This window comes from Schistocerca nitens, chromosome 6 (genome assembly GCF_023898315.1).
Source record: "Schistocerca nitens isolate TAMUIC-IGC-003100 chromosome 6, iqSchNite1.1, whole genome shotgun sequence".
Classification (NCBI taxonomy): Eukaryota; Metazoa; Arthropoda; class Insecta; order Orthoptera; family Acrididae; genus Schistocerca; species Schistocerca nitens.
In genome coordinates, this window is record NC_064619.1 from 151,796,323 (window position 1) to 151,817,208 (window position 20,886).

Here is a 20,886-nt window from a genome sequence, read left to right on the forward strand (position 1 = left end):
ACCATTGGCGTTTATCCTATCCTTGCGGTATATATTCCATTCTGTGTCTAGGATTTCGTTACTGTTCACTTCCGGTTTTAACCAACTTTCCGTTCCTAATACTATATGCGCACTATTTCCTTCAATAAGCGATACTAATTCAGGAACCTTGCCCTGGATACTCCTGCAGTTTACCAATATTACGTTAACTTTTCCTGTTTTTGGTCTATGAGGACGGACGTTCTTTATCAACGATGCTGATGTTCTCTCTGGTAAGCCATCAGGTATTTTATCGTTTCGCCCAAGGGGGGGTCCCTCTAACCTAAAAAACCCCCGTGTGCACGCCACACGTACTCTGCTACCCTAGTAGCTGCTTCCGGTGTGTAGTGCACGCCTGACCTGTCTAGGGGGGCCCTACAGTTCTCCACCCAATAACGGAGGTCGATGAATTTGCAACCATTATAGTCGCAGAGTCGTCTGAGCCCGAATTTTACCCGAATTTGTATTGACTATACCATTTAATTTGAAATTATTACGTAAACCTGTACTAGATAATGGTTTTGGATATCCTGAAATTAACTGCAATGTACCTATATGCATCATATAGATCATATTATCAGCAAATATTACAACCTCACCTCCAGGTCTTTGTTAAATTCCATCTATTTTTTGTAAACCATGTGGTAAGAAGTTTAGCCAATTTGTTATTAGTTTCGGGTTCATATTATTACTAATCCATACCCATTTGTGATAAAAGATATATAATATTCCATTTGAAAACAATAAGTGGTCGAAATGTTTGCTTTCACACAATGATTCCGCTGGCTCAATTGGTGTAGATGATGTAGGAAAACTTACACTTACTTTTGGTGTAGTAGTCTGTTGTGATACTTTACCATATAAGCTTTGAATAGCTTCAATATCATCTTGACTCAATTCTAAATGTGATCCATTATAGTACGCATACATCATTGAACCATAAACATCAGAATGTTGTAAACCTAATGAATGACTGATTTCATGCACTAACACTTCAAATAGATTTGTTTGATGTTTTGGTGTATTTTTATCAATTTCCAAATACTTCAATTCATCATCATCCATATGTATTTCTACAGGATTATTATTCATATCTGGAAAAAATGCATGGCCTAACACATTACCTTTTCCATCTAGGTCTTTTGAACAATGGATAGTTTTAACAATTTCATATCTATGTTTTCGTCTTTTATTTGTAATTAAGATATCAGGATTATTGCTGTCATGATGAAACTGAATGTCAATATATTTTTGCCATAAACTAAATGCTGCTTCTGTTACATGTATTACCTTTTTAGTAGCACCTTTATAATGCCATTTTATATTTTTCTTATTCCATTTATACATACTAGTTCTATAGCTATTAAAATCATCTTTTACACCACATCTAGGCATATTCATAAAATTTAAAGTATCGTCACTTAAATCACCATTTATTTCAAGATTATATGTTAACTGAAATAACGTTAATGCTTCTCTAAATGCATCATCACTGACTTTACTATTTTTATTATCTGGGTTATCTAGGTAACCATAATCATTTAAATACTTTATTGCTTTAGCCTTATCATCAGCAATTATTATTTTAATTAATAATAGCAATAAAAATAACTTCATTTATATACATTTAAAAAATTCAATCTTTATATATTCATTCTCATCATTAATATATAAATCAATAATATGATTATCAATTGTTGAAGAAAAATCCCATCCATCATAATCCTCAGATGAAGTAACTGTTTCTTTAAAATTTAGAAATATATTTTCATCATAATTATATATAATGATTTTATAAGTTGTATACAACATTTTTTCATATTTTATATAACCAATCCTAAGATTATTATGTAAATAAAAATGAATGTTGAATTCTTCAAGTTTAGATATAACATTTATGAACCTCATTTATTAATACCAAAAAAAATTCAATAACAGATAAAAAATGGAATATGATAATTAAGTATTTAATCTGAAAACAGTCCATGAAAAAATAGAATAAAACATAAAACAAACTGGATTAAGATAATTTAATAATTGTTGGTATCAAACAGTTATAAACTTAAACTAATAATAAAGTTAATATTGTAAACACTAATTTTCAACAAAAGTAAATTTACAAGCACTTTCTTCAAAATTAAATTTTATATGACATTCATAAAAATTATTATATACATCTAATAAAACAAATGAATTAAAACCATCTGTTTCCAATAGCTCATATTTAAAATCCTAAAATAATTCAGACATTATATCATTCTTATTAACTTTTACTTTAATATCGAAATATACTTTACCTTCATTAATAACACAATTAGCCAAATCAAAATTATAATTAATAGCAAAAATTTCTAATTTATCGATAACGAATTCCATTTATTGGAAATATTATTTATAAGAAAATTATTTATTTTTATTTTTTTAATTTTTTTTGAATTTTTTATTTTAGGTTTTAAATACTATTGTATATATATCTAAAGTACTAGAATTTTAATGATTATATATATTTATCTTATTTTATATATATGTACTTATTATATATTGTACTAAAATGTTTATTACTAAATATTATACTAAATTGTTTATAATTAAATGTAATTTATTTTTATATTTTTTATTTTCTGTATTTATATTTTTTATTTTTTATTTTTTATTTTTTGTTCTTATATTTTTATTTTTATATTTTTATTTTTTATTTTTGTATTTCTTATATTTTTAATTTTTTTATTTTTTATTATTTGTATTATGTATTTATTTTTGATTATATATTTATATGTTTATTCTTCTAACATTAGTTCTACACATAGGACATGTATCGTTTTCTGTTAACCATACATCAACACATTCAGTTATGAAACACATGTTTGCATTGTGTTTTCACAAATTGTCTATCGTCAGCCATTAAACATATAGAACATTCAATATCTTCAGAATTTCCTATTATTTCATAAGTTAACATTATTGTTTGTATGAATGAGTTAGATAGGTTTTGTCTTTCTAAAATATATTGCCAATGAACTATATCTTGAAATTCTAATATAAATTCTTCAGATAAATGTTGATGAAATGATATTCTGTACCAATTTACTTTGTCTTGAAATTCTCTTATTATATCCTCTGATAATGTTTGATACATTGAAATATCATCCCAATTTAATTTATCATGAAATGTTCTTATAGCATCATCAGATAAATTTTGTCTCATTGATATCAGATACCAATTTAATTTATCTTGAAATGTTTTCATGAAATCTATGGATAAACCATAAATGGTTGAAATTTTATCCCATTCAAATTCATTAAATGGGTTTTTACTTTTAATATATTCAACAACCATATCAGCATATGTTTCATTACATTATACACTTGATATAATTGTCTAACAGTTAATTTATTAAACAGATGAAGAATCATTCTAATTATTTGTTGTTCTCTAGCATTTGGTTCATTCACTTGATTATTAATGTTATTATTATTAATATTATTGTTATTATTGTTACTAATGAGATTTATTAGTTGTTGTTTTTTCATTTTAGAATAACCTTTTAGTCCTAATTGTTTAGCTTTAGCTTTTAGTTCTTTTAGGTTTAGTAGGTTTAGGTTATCCATTTATGAGATATATTTTTTTTAAGAGAAAATAGATACATCCATTTCTAAGAAATATATTAATTGAATATTATTTTATGCTATGAATAATAAGTAATATATGTTAAATTAATAATTAGTGTATATATAAATAGTAAGTCAAATATATTATTTTTTACTTTGTATATATATATATCGATCGTGATGTCATCGCCTTCCGCACCTACCATATTGGAGAAGTGGCTAATAAAGACTTTGGAAAATCTGTATATACCTCACCTTCCTCACTATCCCTTTACACTAGAAATAGACGTAAGGTTTCTGTTAATGAATCTGTATATATTTGGATTAAAGGTAAAGGATGTTGTGAATATATAAAGTTTGTGGGAGACTGTACTGTATATATATATATATAAGGGATAAATTAAATATATTATTGAATAATTATAATATCTAAAATAATTAAAATATATTAATTGCATAAATATTAAAATTATTAGAAAAAAATGTTATTTTATAATTATAATATCTTGTTCTAAAATATTTAAAATGAATAATTAGTATAGCTATTAAATGGATAATTTCATTAAATTAATAATTAATATATCTCTTAAAATAATATACATATGATAATTGAATAATTAGTATATCTATTAAAAATAATAAAACATATCAATTTATAATTATTGTTTCTATAAAAATATATAAACAATATTATTTGAAGAATTTGTATATCTATTAAAAATAAGTAAAACACATCAATTAATAAATATTATTTCTATAAAAATATATAAACCATATTAATTGAATAATTATTGAATCAATAAAAATTAGTAAAGTATATTAATTTAATTCTTATTGTATCTAGTAAATTATATGTATCTGTACCTATTAAAGTGTATTCTTTGGCTAATTATTATGTCTAGCAAAATAAATTAATTGAACAAAAATATATATCTGTATCTAGTATAATATATTAATTGTATAATTATTATGTCTAGTTAATTATCTGAATTGAATAAAAAAAATATATAACTGTAGTACTTCAATAGATAAAAAACATATATATGGCCCTAGAAAAAAATTGTTGAATAATAATTATATCTAGTGAAATATATTAATTGATAAATATTATATTGAGTAAAATAAATTAATTGGATAAAAAATATATTTAGTATATACTAAAATAAATTAGTTGAACAATTATTAATTCTAAAAATATATTTGAATAATCTGTATATACTAAATTATGTTAGTTGAATAAATCCTATATATAGATAAATACATTAATTGTATAAAAAATATATTTATTTAAAATTGCATATACTAAAAATTCTTAAAAATTTTTTTCCTTATAAATGGACTTATCTACAATGAATATTGAACAACTCAAAACATATGCTAAAAATAAGGGTATTAAAGGTTATAGTAATTTAAAGAAATCAGAATTAATAAATTTAATTACATTACAAGAATTTCCTTTTCAGAATGAATTGTTTCATCAACCTAAATCAAGACCAAAACAGATACCTAATATAAACTACTTTTATAGATTTGATGATGAAATGTTTCAAGATAAAGATTCCAAACCATTGAAAGAAATATTTCCTTTTTCTGCTAATATTTTTGGTAAAAAACAGAGAAAGGGAAACAGTTAGATATTATCTGGTCAATACAGCATTTAGAAGAAGATTACAAACCATAAATTTTGTAAATAATATTAATTCAGTTGAACCTAATCATTTTTTAAATGCAGTGAAACCAAAAATTATGAAATTAATTAAAGAAAATTTAAAACTACATAATGGTTTGAAAATAAATTTTAATTTGTTTTGTGAGTACAGAATGCAAACAAATAATAAACGTCAGGAATTTGGACATCAAACACAAACCTATACTGTCATTACAGAAAAGGATTCCATTAAAAAATTTGAATGTGGTAAGAGAGAAATTTTAACAAAAATGTCTAATTTTCAAGCTGGAGGTTCAGGTTGGACACTGAACAGAGTTATTGGTTTACAATTAGGAATTAATAAATATGTTCCATTGAGAGGATCATCTTACATTGAATTACCACAAAAAATAAAACAAAAGCAAGCATGTATTAATGTAAAAAATAATGATCAAAAATGTTTTCTATGGTCTATAGCTTCTGCATTAAATCCAGTAGATAGACAGAAATGTAAGAACCCAGATAGAACAAGTAATTATAAAGAATTTGTGATACAGCTTGAAGAAAAATTACCCAATATTTCGTATCCTGTTGAAATTGATAATATTCCGAAAATTGAACCTAAACTGAATATATCTATTAATGAGACCTGAGTTTCTCCTGGCGTATACAACTTTCAAATAACTTCCGGGAATTCAGCCAGGTAACACTTTCAGCGACCGCCGATATTTCGGCGGGAGAACACCCCGCCATTTTCAAGGCAAACTGCAATGGACACAACAGTGTGTGTGTTATCTTTCCTGCTTCTGTCGCAGAACCGAGGTATTAAATTTGCCTGCACGCCGCCTGTCCATTGCAGTTTGCCTTGAAAATGGCGGGGTGTTCTCCCGCCGAAATATCGGCGGTCGCTGAAAGTGTTACCTGGCTGAATTCCCGGAAGTTATTTGAAAGTATATCTATTAATGTTTACTCATTTGATGAAAAATACCAAGTGTATCCATTAAAAATTACAAAAAGTAAGAAGGAAAAACATGTAAATTTACTATATTTTAAAAATAATGAAAACTCACATTATTGTTGGATTAAAGATTTATCTCGACTTATTTCAGCCCAAATCTCAAAACATAAAGAATCAAAACTTATTTGTGATATGTGTTTACTACATTTCAATACTAAAGAAAAATTAGATAATCATACCAAAAACTGTTTGGTTAACAAACCATTAAAAGTGGAAATGCCACAAAAAGGCTCCTATATCCATTTCAAAAATTATCAACATACACAGACAGTTCCATTTGTTATCTATAGATATAATGAAGATAGATATATTAGTTTTGGAAAAAAGACAGAAACATTGAAAATGAGATTTTTGACACATTTAGATTTATGGCTTCTTCACTTGACAAACTTTCATCAAATTTGAAAAAGGATCAAATGAACAACATTAGAAAATTTTTCTCAGAAGAGTTATACAATCTAGTGATTAGAAAAGGTGTTTATCCTTATGATTACATGGATTCTTGGAATAAATTTGAAGAAGCACAACTTCCACAAAAAGAAGAATTTTACAATAAACTGAATGACTGTGAAATAAGTGATGAAGATTATAAACATGCCAAATTAGTTTGGGAAAAATTCAACATAAAAAATCTTGGTGAATATCATGATCTCTATCTTAAAACTGATGTATTGTTATTGGCTGATGTGTTTGAAAATTTTAGAAAAACTTGTATTAAAGCATACAGTTTAGATCCATCTTGGTATTTTACTGCTCCTGGTTTATCTTGGGATGCAATGTTAAAAATGACTAAACAACCACTTGAATTATTACATGATTATGATATGATTTTGATGGTTGAAAAAGGAATTAGAGGTGGTATATCTCAATGCTGTAAAAGATATGTTAAAGCAAATAATAAATATATGAAAGATTATGATGTTAAAAAGTTATGAAATTATTTGGCATATTTAGATGCAAACAATTTATATGGCTATGCTATGAGTCAATATTTACCATATGGTGAATTTGAATGGGATGAACCAAATAATTCTGATTGTACAAAAATACGTGAAATTTCAGATACTGCTAAAATCGGATATATTTTCGAAGTAGATCTAGAATATCCAAAAGAATTACATGATTTACATAAAGATTTACCTTTAGCTCCTGAGAATAAAATTGTACCTAACACTAAAGAAAGCAAACTGTTGACTACTCTAAATGACAAGAGTAATTATGTAGTTCACTACAGAAATCTCAAACAATATTTATCTCTAGGAATGAAAATAACAAAAATACACAGAGTATTGAAATTTGAAACTTCCCCTTTGAATAATTTTACACAACTGTGCTTAACCTGACGCACAATATTTTTTAGCGCAACGCAATCTGACTTTCCACACACAATATTTTGTTAACGCAACGCAATCTGACTTTCAAAATTCTCTACAAGAGAATGGCCCTGACTAACATTAAACTATACGTCTCACAAATCACTTACCTCACCAAAAATCTTCGCTGCTCAAGCTACTGCAATACAGCGAGCGCCACTACTGCCAGCTAAATAAAAGATTCAAACTATGGAAGGCACTAACTACTGATAGGGATAGTTAGCAAATGAAAGATATTAATAGAGAACAAACAATGTATTTACCTTGATATCATGACAAATTACAAAACTCCGCCATCTCTCTCCCCACATCCACCACTGCTGGCGGCTCACCTCCAACTGCGCAACGTTACGCGCTGTTCACAGCCAGCTGCCTAACACTACAATGGTTGAGTATTACAACAATGCAAAGCAGCCACAGACTGCACACGGCACAGCCGGTGTTTTTCATACTGAGGTGGCGTTACCAATAAAAAAACCTAAACAGCCTACTTACATAGCCCCCATGCTCCCCACAAAAAATTTTACAAATTGGGTTGGGCAGTGCCCAATACAGATTTGAAAAAATTTTTCATAATTACAATAACTAAGAAATCAAATGCACACACTTATTGATACAATGTTGGTCAAAAGCTAAAATTTTCTCACAGTCCATAAAGACAGTCCTGATCATTCATCACATTGCAGTGTTTTTCTCAAAGTCTGAGCAGTAAAAGAAAATGCACATAGACATAGTGGATTTCCATGCAGTCTTGAAGAAGTATCATTGTCCTTCCAACGGAAAGACAGTGCTGACTCTTGACATGCTGACACGTAATGGGCCACAACAGAGCAAACCCACAGCGTAGTCTATCGAAGTTTTGAAGAATATCGTTTGGTAGGTCATCACAGAGCAGACCCACTGTAGTCCTGGTAGAGATTATGGTATTGGTGGGCCACCAGAGGCGCAGACCCACTGCAGTCCTTGTAGAAATAATGGTATTGATGGATCATCAAAGATGTAGACCCACTGTAGTCCTTGTAGAAATAATGGTATTGGTGGGCCACCAGAGGTGCAGACCCACTGTAGTCCTTGTAGAAATGACGGTACTGGTGGGCCACCAGAGGTGCAGACCCACTGTAGTCCTTGTAGAGATGGCCAGCAACCATCTGTTGTGACTGTGCAGGTGCACAATCACCATCGAAGAGTCTTGCGGATAATGTAGCAAGTCCATAACCACCACTTGTGCACTCACAAAGTTTTTGGAATTGTCCTCAGAACCAGCAATGCTGTTATCCAGTCCCTTGCTGAATCATTAAATCACATGCAAACACTATCACTCCCTACTTCTCACATATTGTCCATATACTATGACCAACAGAAACGTGTGCAGTGAAATGTAACTTACAAGTTACTTAATTTGATGACCTGGTGTCAATTACAATTTTATAACATAAGAATACAATAACAACGGTATAAAATACATCATTAAAAACATAATAGTAGAGATAACATTCGTAGGAATAGGGGCTTTACAAAAGAATAGAAATAAACAAATACATCAGTGTTACAAAAATAATGACATAAGTACATACATAAAGATCAGAATAACTTTTGGAATATCAACTTCCACATGAGCATTAAAACAAAACAGAACAAATACTGTTTAAACATGTTTACAAAGTAAATAACATGGTATTAGAAAAATTCTACAACATAGGTCTTATCAGATAAACAACCAAAGACAGGAAGTACACAAATACACAAGGGAACACAAACACATAGTGGGATAACACAAGGAAAGGACAGGGTTTCTTTTACTGCAGTATCTTGCGAACAAAACTTTTTTTGTTCTTGGAGATCTCCCTTCGTTCCTCATTATTTCCAAAAGTCCTATCTGTACCTCTTTTCTGTATTCCAACCATAATTCTTTCAAAATAAATATGGCTCATTGTACAATACTCATTTTGGCCCTATCTGTTTCTTGCGGCTTCTCAATGCATTTCTTCCAATTCATCATAGTTAGTTTCTTATATAGTCTACCCCCTCTTAAGCTAACTTAAATCTACTGAGCTCAGATATATATACCAAGGGACGAGGCAATGCAGCATCACATAAAACAATCAACATCAATGACAAAAATTTCAAACTGGCAAAGCAAGCTACAGTAAATCTAAATTACCAAGCAATTCAACATTACAACTAATATGAGGCAATGCGCAGCAAACAATAAAATAATCATTAGTAAAACTGGCTTAACAGCGTAATACAAAGTCAAATTCAGTAACATTATGCCTGGCAAACAGCAGAAGCAAAAGCAATAAATTATATCTAAACATGACAACGCTCAAGCAGAAAAATATTACAGTAAAGACAACAATGCAGATAAGGGAAATGTATAATCACATCTTAATGTCTAAGTAATTAAAGTGGTGCACCAAAAAAGTTATTCTACCAAAAAAAATTACCCAGTAGTTGAAAAGAAAATTCCGTATGCAATTCCTGTGAAGTGAAATATTTTTTTTTATGCTCCTTCGTTTTTTTTTTATTTACTCGATCTGTAGACAGAAAATATTTACATTAATACATCTATAAAATTTTATTTTTACCAATGCTGCAGTGCAGCTAGAAACTAGATATTAAACAAAATGGGCAAAGCAAGGCGTGAAACGTCATTCACTAGCCATATGGCATTTCTCTCAATTAGCACGACAATAGCCGTGAAATGTTTCTCATCGTTTTCAAGTTCGACCCTGTCGTTTTTGCGATGCTGTCTACAAAGGAAGGGTAATGGCCTCCCTTTTTTTTTTTTTTACCTGTGCCGCTGAAAAAGGGGCTCGCAATAATGGCCCTTTTTTTTTTGTTTTGGGCGTCTGACACAGCTGTGTGCCCGCGACGCATTACGTGCAGGTGGTCACTTAACTTTCGTACGGAAATATTTACGACAGCAGTTTCCGCTACAATGGCAGTCTTAAATAAAAATATTTCACAGGTCAAGAATTAGCGTTGCAAATCTGTAAAAACAAAATCCTATGAATATAACAGTGTCCAAAAAATTTTCGTCGGCATTGTGATACATTCACGCATTTACACACATTTCATAACTCTTAAAGTACGATCTTGGTTTCCAACAACCTTTTCCACAAATCAGAGTGCCCTAATCACTATTCATTATTCCTTACCTTATTACACATATATAAATTCGTCGACGCTTCTTCAATACTTCATCATTAGATACATAGCATAATCAAATTCTTCATATAACATTAGCTTATTAATCATAAACATACCTCAACAGCATAATACACATCGTCGTCGTAAAAATAACATCATAATACCTCAGTCAACTCTCAAAATCGTCGTAGCTTCCTCCAACAGTTTCAAAACCTAAAAAAATTCTCTGCTCATGTCAAAAGTGTCATCTACCTCAAACGTACCTTAAAAATCATGATCTCATACCAAATATATCATTCAAAGCTCTCATAGTATCACAATGGTTCTGAAAAAATATGAACAGTTTACAAAGTACAAACAAAATACAATTTCATAAGTGTGAAGTTATTCAACTGTGTAATTACGTAAGCATCTGTCACTGACGTAGTAAAAAAAATGTTTGTCTCTCTCAGTTAAATAATCAGATAGCTGTGTAATTTATGTGTTAGAGAAATATGGTACCAATGTGTAAAGTTGTATAAGCAAATACCATATTAGCTAGGGCTCCTTGTGCTTGCCAAACACATGGTACACAAAGTAAGTGTGTACCCCCCTGAGGATTAATGTAATTATACCCTCAGGTGTTACAGATTACAGCAATGGAATGAAATGTATCACGGAAAACTTTCTTTGTAAAAAAAAATCTTTAAAATAAATGTTTTAAGTATAAAATTAATCACTCAAATACGTGTCCTGTAGCGCTAAACTGTGCGTCATGTTGTAAGATAATTCTATGAAACTGTCGTAGTTATCGTCCTCTGTAAGCAAAGTTCTGCTAAAGTCAATGTACTTACCTCATGATACACAAAAGTGAAATGCTTTGTGTATAGATATCGTAGTTATTACGCTTATTGTTGTGATGAAGAAAGTACTGTACTGTAACGTATTGTTGTGCTACGAAAAAGGCTGTCTCATTGTAGCTATACCACAAAAGTTACTACTAAAACATGTTTTACTTTCCAGAAGAAGTCAGAAAAACTGTGCAGATATAAAACAGATACACCGCAAAAGCAACAAGGTAAATTGTGTCACACATTAGTAGCGTCGTGATAAAATCGTGTAGCTGTCACATAAACTAACCACTGTGTCATCTGGTATCTCACTGAAAGTACTTTAAATCCAAAATGTATTTTCAAGTAAACCAAAATGTTGCATTAAAATCTCATTAGCAGTACCAGTATGTGTCCTAAGTATGTAAGCTTTATAGTCGTTACGTAATCGTGCAACTAACAAGCAACAAGGTACAAATAACAACACTGTGTCGTCTGTTCACTATAACAATGCATTCGCAATTTCTGTTGAAATAAGTTCTCTTGGTTCTTGACTGAATATTTAACTTCAAACAGTGTTGCATGTTAACAGTTTCTAAGTCTGACAATGCATACTAGAAATGTGAAGTGCAACGTTTTATGGCAAAGACAAAGTTAAAAAGCAGATTATCTTTCAATAAACGGTTTTACATGTGAAATGTGGTGTAAACCTTTACTCTTCACAGTACTCAGAGTTTCAACTTGAACGTAATTATCATGCGGTATATGTCGGTAAAGAATGCTAAAATTATTCTCAAGGCTAGCGTCTTATGTTATTTTTCTCGGAGCCAGCGGGCGCACGCGGCAGCCTGCTGTGCGAGTCATTGTCTGTCTCTTTGTTGGCGCGTGTCGTTACTGGGATTTGGAGACCTAACTTCTACAAATTCACGTTGTCGAAAATGCCCTGCTCTGTTTGAATCCCGCCAGTTCTGATGAAATTCAGGTCTGTCGTTATGATTATCTCGCCTGTCGTCATGTCGGTAGATTTCATAATTTCTTTCTTGTCGGTCATGTGGTGGAGAATTTCTTCCTGAATCGTAACTGCGCGCTGAACTGTTGCGTCTGAAGTTATTCTGTCTCCCTTGATAATAATTATTTTGGTTCCCATATTGTCTGTTTCTCTGGTAGTCTCTGTGATAGTCATTACTATGGAAATGCGATCTTTCTCTGTAATTATTTTTACTCTGCCAACGGTTGTCATACGGATGGTGTCTGTTTTGGTCGCGATTTGCGTTGTAAGAATAGCCTTGTCGTGTCCAGTTATTATTTCTGTCGTCACGGAATTGTGACGGATGTGACCTGTAGTGATTGTTTTCCTGTTTTCGCATCCCGCGACTGTCTGTGTCAATTTCTAATTCTTGTAGGAGTCCCTGAAAAGCTTCAATGTCGTCTTTGCAACGTCCTGCTAAAATAATATGCCGTAAATGTTCAGGCAATTTGATTAAGCAAATGCGGATGAGTTCTGAGGGGCTGTATGGGTTTGAAAGATACTGATTCTTGTGCAACATGTCTTCAAAATATTTCACAAGACTGGAGAATTCAGATTGTTCGAAATGTTTCATCATTATGATGCCATGTTTTACTCGGTCTTGTGTGGCTTGAGACCAATATGCTGAGAGGAAGGCATGGTAAAATTCTCCTTCACTATGACAATCGTGAATGACCGAACGCATTCTTACAGCTGGTTCATTCTCTAAATAGCCACACATAAATTCTAATCTGTGTTCTAATGACCAGTTAGGGGGAAAACAATGAGAGAATTGATGGAGCCACGCTTGTGGATGAATGTCGTTGGCAGAATTTTTAAACGTTTTGAATTTACGTGTAGTAATGAACAGCTTATAGTCAAAGTCATCATGTCGGCGAGTCGCATATCGGTCATTGTTACGTCGTGTCGGCGGTTCCATCTCAAAATTCGGTGTGCCTTGCCAATTTCTTTCATAATTTCCGAAGTGTCCTGTGTTATTATTTTGTGGTTGTTCCGTATTTCTATGTCCCTCTTCCCGTACTGGAGCGCGAGTGTCCTCTGAAATACGTAATTCTTGTATTACCTGTGTCAGCTGATCTTGTACTTCGCGGATTTCTCTTTTGTGTTGCGTATTAATTTGATTTTGATTTTGTTTGAATTTTCTAATTTGTTCATACTCTTCTGTGTCAGTGAAGGCTACAGGTCTTGTGTCATTCAGATCATCATCTACCTTTGTAGATAAGTTAGTGACCTGATCCGAAAGTTCGCCTACTTTCTCCGATAGTGAACACATTTCCTCCGTGTGTTTTTCTGAACCAAGTTTCAGAGTGTCCATTTGTGTTGAAATCAAATCTACTGTGTCCTTCAAGTTTTCCTGAGTTTTTGCAAGTTGCATAACCGAATCGGTAGATGCAACTGAGTCAAATTGAGCTTGCAAGGTCTCATGATTTTCATGAACAGTAGTTTGCAGTTCTTTTATGGCTGCTTCGTGATTCTGTAGTGCATTTTCATGACGCGAAAAAATAGGTTGGAAATGCTCACAAATTTGTGTTTTTACGTCATTACAGACTTTTTGACATTTCGATTCAATGTGATGTAACTCAGTAGTTAAATCCTCACGTGTTTGTTCAAGAGTTTGCTCCAATGAGTCTAACTTTTGAAGATTTTGTTCCATTGCGTCTAACTGTTGCTGTGTTTGACTCTGATTTTGTTCCATTTGTTTCTGATTTTGCTCAATTGTGTCTAATTTTTGAAGCTTTTGCTGTGTTTGTCCCATTTGTTGTATTAATTGTAATAACAATGCATTGGTGTCTGAAACATGTTCCTCAGTGGTTTTCGGCAGTGAATTTGCACCGGAAACATTCACATTTTGACAAGCAGAAAATGTGTCTTGACTTATTTGAGAAAACGGTGAGGATCCAAAACCTGAATCTACAGTATTTGCGAGATCGTGTCCTGTCATTTCGGATTCCTGAGGCGAGCTGTTGCCGACCGACCGATCGATAATGCTTCCCTGCTCACTGATTGTTTCACTGTCTACGCCATTGTTTGCAACCCGCTCCATCTCCCTATGCGCAATTACCAAATTACTACTTTTAACATTAGTTAATTCACTACTCTGCGGCGCTAACATACTGCTTTCGTCTTCACTGTCATTTCTCAATTTAGTTTGGAGCCTAGTGTTACGTTTTTCACACGCCATTATTGTCACAGTATTTCACACGACAACACAGAAAAACACAATTTGAAGAGCAAAAATAAGAGAACACATTAACATAACACTGAAAATAATATCTAGTTAATTGCAGCTGCGAAATACTTGGTGCAAATCTACATGCATGCCACAACTATTTTACTATACAACAATGAAAAACTACAACTACAAAGGAAATTCTCTCTATAATTACGCGCTAGCAATAAACAAAATCTACACTAATTACACAAACTACAAGGAAAAAATCACAAGATTCCAGTGAGGTATCCTAGGCTAAGGGTCGACATATGAAACGTCCCCTTTGAATAATTTTACACAACTGTGCTTAACCTGACGCACAATATTTTTTAGCGCAACGCAATCTGACTTTCCACACACAATATTTTGTTAACGCAACGCAATCTGACTTTCAAAATTCTCTACAAGAGAATGGCCCTGACTAACATTAAACTATACGTCTCACAAATCACTTACCTCACCAAAAATCTTCGCTGCTCAAGCTACTGCAATACAGCGAGCGCCACTACTGCCAGCTAAATAAAAGATTCAAACTATGGAAGGCACTAACTACTGATAGGGATAGTTAGCAAATGAAAGATATTAATAGAGAACAAACAATGTATTTACCTTGATATCATGACAAATTACAAAACTCCGCCATCTCTCTCCCCACATCCACCACTGCTGGCGGCTCACCTCCAACTGCGCAACGTTACGCGCTGTTCACAGCCAGCTGCCTAACACTACAATGGTTGAGTATTACAACAATGCAAAGCAGCCACAGACTGCACACGGCACAGCCGGTGTTTTTCATACTGAGGTGGCGTTACCAATAAAAAAACCTAAACAGCCTACTTACAAATTTAACCAATCTGATTGGTTGAAAAAATATATAGATTTAAATACTCAAATGAGGATGCAATCGAAGAACGATTTCGAAAAAGATTTCTACAAACTGATGAATAATTCAGTATTTGGCAAGACAATGGAAAATATAAGAAACAGAGAAGATATAAAGTTAGTTTCAGATGGTGAAAAATGTGATAAATTAATAGCTAAACCAAACTTCAAACAAAGAACTATATTTAACGAAAATCTTGTTGCCATTCATATGAATAAAACAAAAATCGTATTTAATAAACCAATCTATTTTGGAATGAGTATAATCGATTTATCTAAAGAACTGATGTATGATTTTCACTATAGAATAATGAAACCAAAATATGGTGAAAATATTGAGTTGTGTTACCAAGATACAGACAGTTATATCTACAATATAAAAACAGATGATTTCTATGAAGACATGAAATCGATGATTGACTACTTTGATACAAGTGACTATCTAACAAATAATATTTATAATATTCCACAAGTAAACAAGAATGTTTTAGGAAAAATGAAAGATGAATGCAATGGAAAAATAATTGAAGAATTCTGTGGTTTAAGAGCAAAAATGTATGCTTATAAGGTTGGCGATAAAATAGAAAAAAATCTAAAGGAGTTAAGAAATGTGTTGTTAAAAATAAAATAAGCTTAGAAGATTATAAAGATTGTTTGTTTAACAACAGAGAACAGTACAGAAGAATTAATATGATTCAAAGTGAAAAACATGAAATCTACACAGTCGAAATAAACAAAAAAGCATTGAGTCCTCACGATGACAAAAGACATGTTCTGGAAAATAAAATAGATACATTACCATATGGACATTACAAATTGTAGACAAATATTTGTGTACTAAATTTCATTATTAGTCGTCTTTTATATACAGTTTTTATAGTAAATACTGGTACTTGATTATTACTTACAGAATATTGCATTTACATCCACTTTCTGTACTAATTTATCGATGTTTTTGAGACAGTGGCATTGAAGTTATCTTTGTACCGTTCGTCTTTATTAGTTGTGTTTTATATGCCGTTTTTATAGTAAATTTACTGTTTTTGTATTGTATTTCACTTTTAGGAACAAAAATATTGCATTTACCTCTATTTTCCGAGTTATTTTATCGATGTTTTTGAGATTGGGGTGGGGTGGGGCGGTGACCCCAAATACTATTTACTGAAGTCGTCTACTAGCTCTGCTCAGAGAAGTGCTGTGGCCACCTTATAAGAGAGAGACTGGCACCATCGAACTCGGTCGCAGGAACGAATGAGAGTGGCGGCAGTCACACATGGACACGATGACAGATGATGATTTCCCACCAGGCCCAGCTATTTAGCCTTTCAGAAGGCCTGCAGTATGGTGATGACCACGGCTCCCCAACAGTCTTGACTCAGTAGTTGGCACTGCAGCTCAAGACGACTAAGTCTCTCCAGCCGGGACTTGCACCTCTATAGAAGATCCATAGAAGACGAGCAGAGGTTCAACAGACATAAGCCTCCCGTCGTGACAGGATGGCTGCAAACTGAATAAAACTCCACCGGAACAGAAGTATATTTATGCAGGGTTGGCTCGTGCTCTCTGCTCTGATGAGGAGGCAATTCGCACTGCTTTTCTCGTTTGGTCAGCTCTCTTGATAGCGTCATGGTTTCAGAACTTCATCTTTCCAACGATCTTTCTGCCCACTAGGTATACTGAATAGTTACTCTTGCCTCCAACTTAAGATTTCTTATGAGACTTCGTGCAGTCATCATGACGCATTATGACGGTATTCGTCTGCCACAGTGATGTCATTCTTCTACGTTGCTAGCCCAGGTTCTCAGCTCATTCAGTATTAACAATAGCTTCTGGGTTCACTGATGCGTCATTGGCAGATTTTTCGTGTTGGAATTCCGCCTGGCTATTGATCCGTTCTGCTCTGCCTCTGGCGTTTCTGGGAGACATTTCTGAGATTTTTACAGCAGCACCAAGTATGGTGTTATGTTGTGCAACAACACCGTAATAAGTCTAATCTTGTCTTTATGGTCACTACAGGAGCGATGCATATGAGGCTGTAGTGTGTTACTAAATTTTTCACTTAGCACCTGACTCTTGGAATTTTGTAACTGGGCTTTTATATGATATTCAATATGTCTTCAAGTGTTTGCCTGTTCAACTTGGCACCTATCTTCGACTGTCTGTCATTTCAGATTTTTCCATATGTTCATATACACTCCTGTCGGTCAAATAAATGTCACTATTCTAGTTATGGTGTTCACCCTCCAAAATAATGCATTCAGTATCTCCTCTTAATACTGACAGGTATAGATCCAACACACTTCAGCGTAATTCTAGGATGGGATGCCTCCGTATTTTGTAAACAGTCTCCTTTACAGACTTAATGCATTTTCTGAGTATCCTACCAATGATCTGAAGTCTGCTTTGCTACCAATGAGCTTTATTTTTTTCTGATTGCTAAGACTCCAAAACCTGTTACAGTCATAAATTTGTTAGGGTTGTCTCATTCCATTTGTAACTCGCTGAAATTGTCGTCATAGGGTACTAGTTTTCTGCATTTTGTGGTGTTCACAATTTTACGTTTCTGAACATTTAAACAAAGTTGCCTATGTTTCCATCATGTTATTAATATACAATATGAACAGTGAGAGTCTCAACACATTTCTCTGTAGCATGCCTGAAATGACTTCTAAATCTGTTATTGACACTTCATCTGAGATAAAACCTCATGTCCTCTGTATCAAGAATTTCTCACTATAGTAACAAAGTTAATCTGATACTCTGTATGATAATACATTGGTTCGTAAGTTTTGGAGTGTTACTGAGTCAAATGCTTTTCAGAAGTCAAGAATACTGCGTCCCTGTGACATCCTTGAATCGTAAGCTTCAGGGTGTCACATGAACAAATCTCTAGTTGCATTTACCATGACCAATGTTTCCAGAATTCATAGTGATTTGTGTGAAGTAAATCATTCATTGCAAAATGACAAATTTGAGCTTGGATTATGGTATAAGATTCTGCAACAGATGGATGTCAGTTATATTGAATAGTAGTCTGTGTATCACTTCTGATACCCTTGTGAAAGTTTTTTTCCTCAATGGATCTGTAGTTTATTGTGCATCTGTTGGGGGGACAGAGTAGGGGGAGAGATTCATATTCTGTATGTGATCTGTTAGGGATACTCTCTGGCTCTGGAACCTTGTGCAATTATATCTGTTTCAGCTATATGCCACCGGCAAACTGAGACAGTACGCCTGCAGCTTCTTTGTAGAGTAGCACTAGAAAACAAGTTCTGCTTTTGAAGAATCCGAGTGGGAATCAGTAGTGAGTGTTAGGTTCTCACTGACCGTAGTTCTCCAATTTTCTCAACTTTTGGAATGAACCAAGCTTCTGGGAAGCTGCAGATGGCCTTCTGCCATTTCATTATTAATTATTGCTTGTATTTGTTTAGCTACATAGAGTGGCTGTGCACAGACATCTGTGCACTGCCAGAATTGTGTTGTGGAAGATCGTCTTCCAGCGCTAATAAAACATGATTAGCCAGTTAATATTTATTCATTCATATTTACCTTTTGTGTCTTCTCATTAGATGTACCTAATCCTTCATGCCATTGACATGGAGAAATTCCACTAACTGCTGTTGTCGACTCAGCTGGCTGTCATTAAGGCTGCTACAGCAGCAATTCGACCAAAGTCTTGCATCTGCCGTCTGGCAGGTGAAGCATTTGAATGAGATTACTCCCACAGTGTGCTAGAGAGTCCTCAATTCCTCTCCAGAAGATGACGGCACTCGTGGTGACCCATCAGGGAGTATTGTGCAACTGGAAGTCATGTAGTTGGTTGATACTGGCCCCACAAGACAGACAGCTCTAGCACCTGGATGTTCCTCTAGCGATGTTCAGAAACAGGAGTACAGGATGACTCTCTCACACAGCGAAGATGATGATGTTACTGCAATAAGCACCACGAGAAGTACTGGTGTTGGAAGATCTTCAAACTCCCCGTCAGCGATGGGGTAGGTGGCGATCAATATGATGTCCCACGAGTGGACGCTCGTCTTTACTTAGATGTTGTCATCTCGGGAACACCAAACAGTGTGTACATGAGAAGTACTGGAACATGGATGTCACTACGCCATAATATTCACTGAATAGAACTGCCATCGATCCTAATGACCAACAGAATTCAGAGCTGGAGAAGTGTGGTATTATGGAGGTGGGTGGGGAATAATAACGTGTTTAACGATTTGTTACATGCTCTTAACTGCTCTGTCATTTCTCTGGTAGATATTACTGCATCCAAAGTATAGCTTGTTGCCCCAAGTAACGAAAGCTGTGGAATATATCTCTGTCTCTCTTTCTTCCAGTTTGCATTCTGTTGAATGTGTAATTTGTGCCTGGCGATTGGTGCCAATGTAGCAACGAGTGAACATGTCTGCAACCATCTTACAGTGATGATTGTTCTTCCTGCTGCACATCTGTGTCATCACCTCAACCTAGTGCCACCTGTGGCTGTGTTAGCGTGAACTGAAGGAAAATTTTGATTCCTTCCTCTTTTCTACTATGTAGAGCAACAGCTACTAGGTAATTTTTATAATAAAAATGTTACCCTCGAATTAGACTGTATCAGTCACATATAAATTCAGCACATAAATTTGTTTTGGGGGCTCATAAGTGCAATGACAAAATCCATAACTGTCACCAACTTTGGAAATGAATCATGGAACAAGCATATTAATTTAGAAGTTGTTATTTTTTTGTTGCAGTTGCTCACAATCTTCTTACAATAAAACAAGCTCAAAATTTTATATATAGTCATAACAAAGAAATATTAGTCCAGCTACACAAATTATCTAATATGCATTTTAATCTTCTTCTAATACACAAAAGAAACATAGTGACACTACATTTGTGAAAGATCATTCTGTTTCGCGTCTAACAACAAAACAGACATGTTTAAAATTAGTCTCATGTTAAGCTTGATAAATCATACCCATATGTTTCTTGTATGACCCAGCGTAAACATAGCTAAATTGGTAGTATGTCGAAATTCAGCCACTAAGTAACACTCGACAAGCACTAATTAATGGTTAGGGAAGGCTAGGGGGTCACAGATTTGCTGTTGTTGTTCAGGTCTTCATCCCAAAGACTAGTTTGA

General features: G+C 33.3%; 1 protein-coding gene across 1 annotated transcript; it reads right to left on the bottom strand.

The window, feature by feature from the left end:
• Positions 1 to 630: 630 nt before the first annotated feature.
• LOC126263266 (matrilysin-like) lies at positions 631 to 1,635 on the bottom strand. The gene has a single exon (XM_049960352.1). The coding sequence runs from the start codon at positions 1,633 to 1,635 to the stop codon at positions 631 to 633; it is 1,005 nt and encodes a 334-aa protein (XP_049816309.1).
• Positions 1,636 to 20,886: the final 19,251 nt, after the last annotated feature.

Excerpts from the sequence above, each read along its gene's own strand:
- LOC126263266 (XM_049960352.1), bottom strand. The coding sequence starts at position 1,635 with ATGAAGTTATTTTTATTGCTATTATTAATTAAAATAATAATTGCTGAT.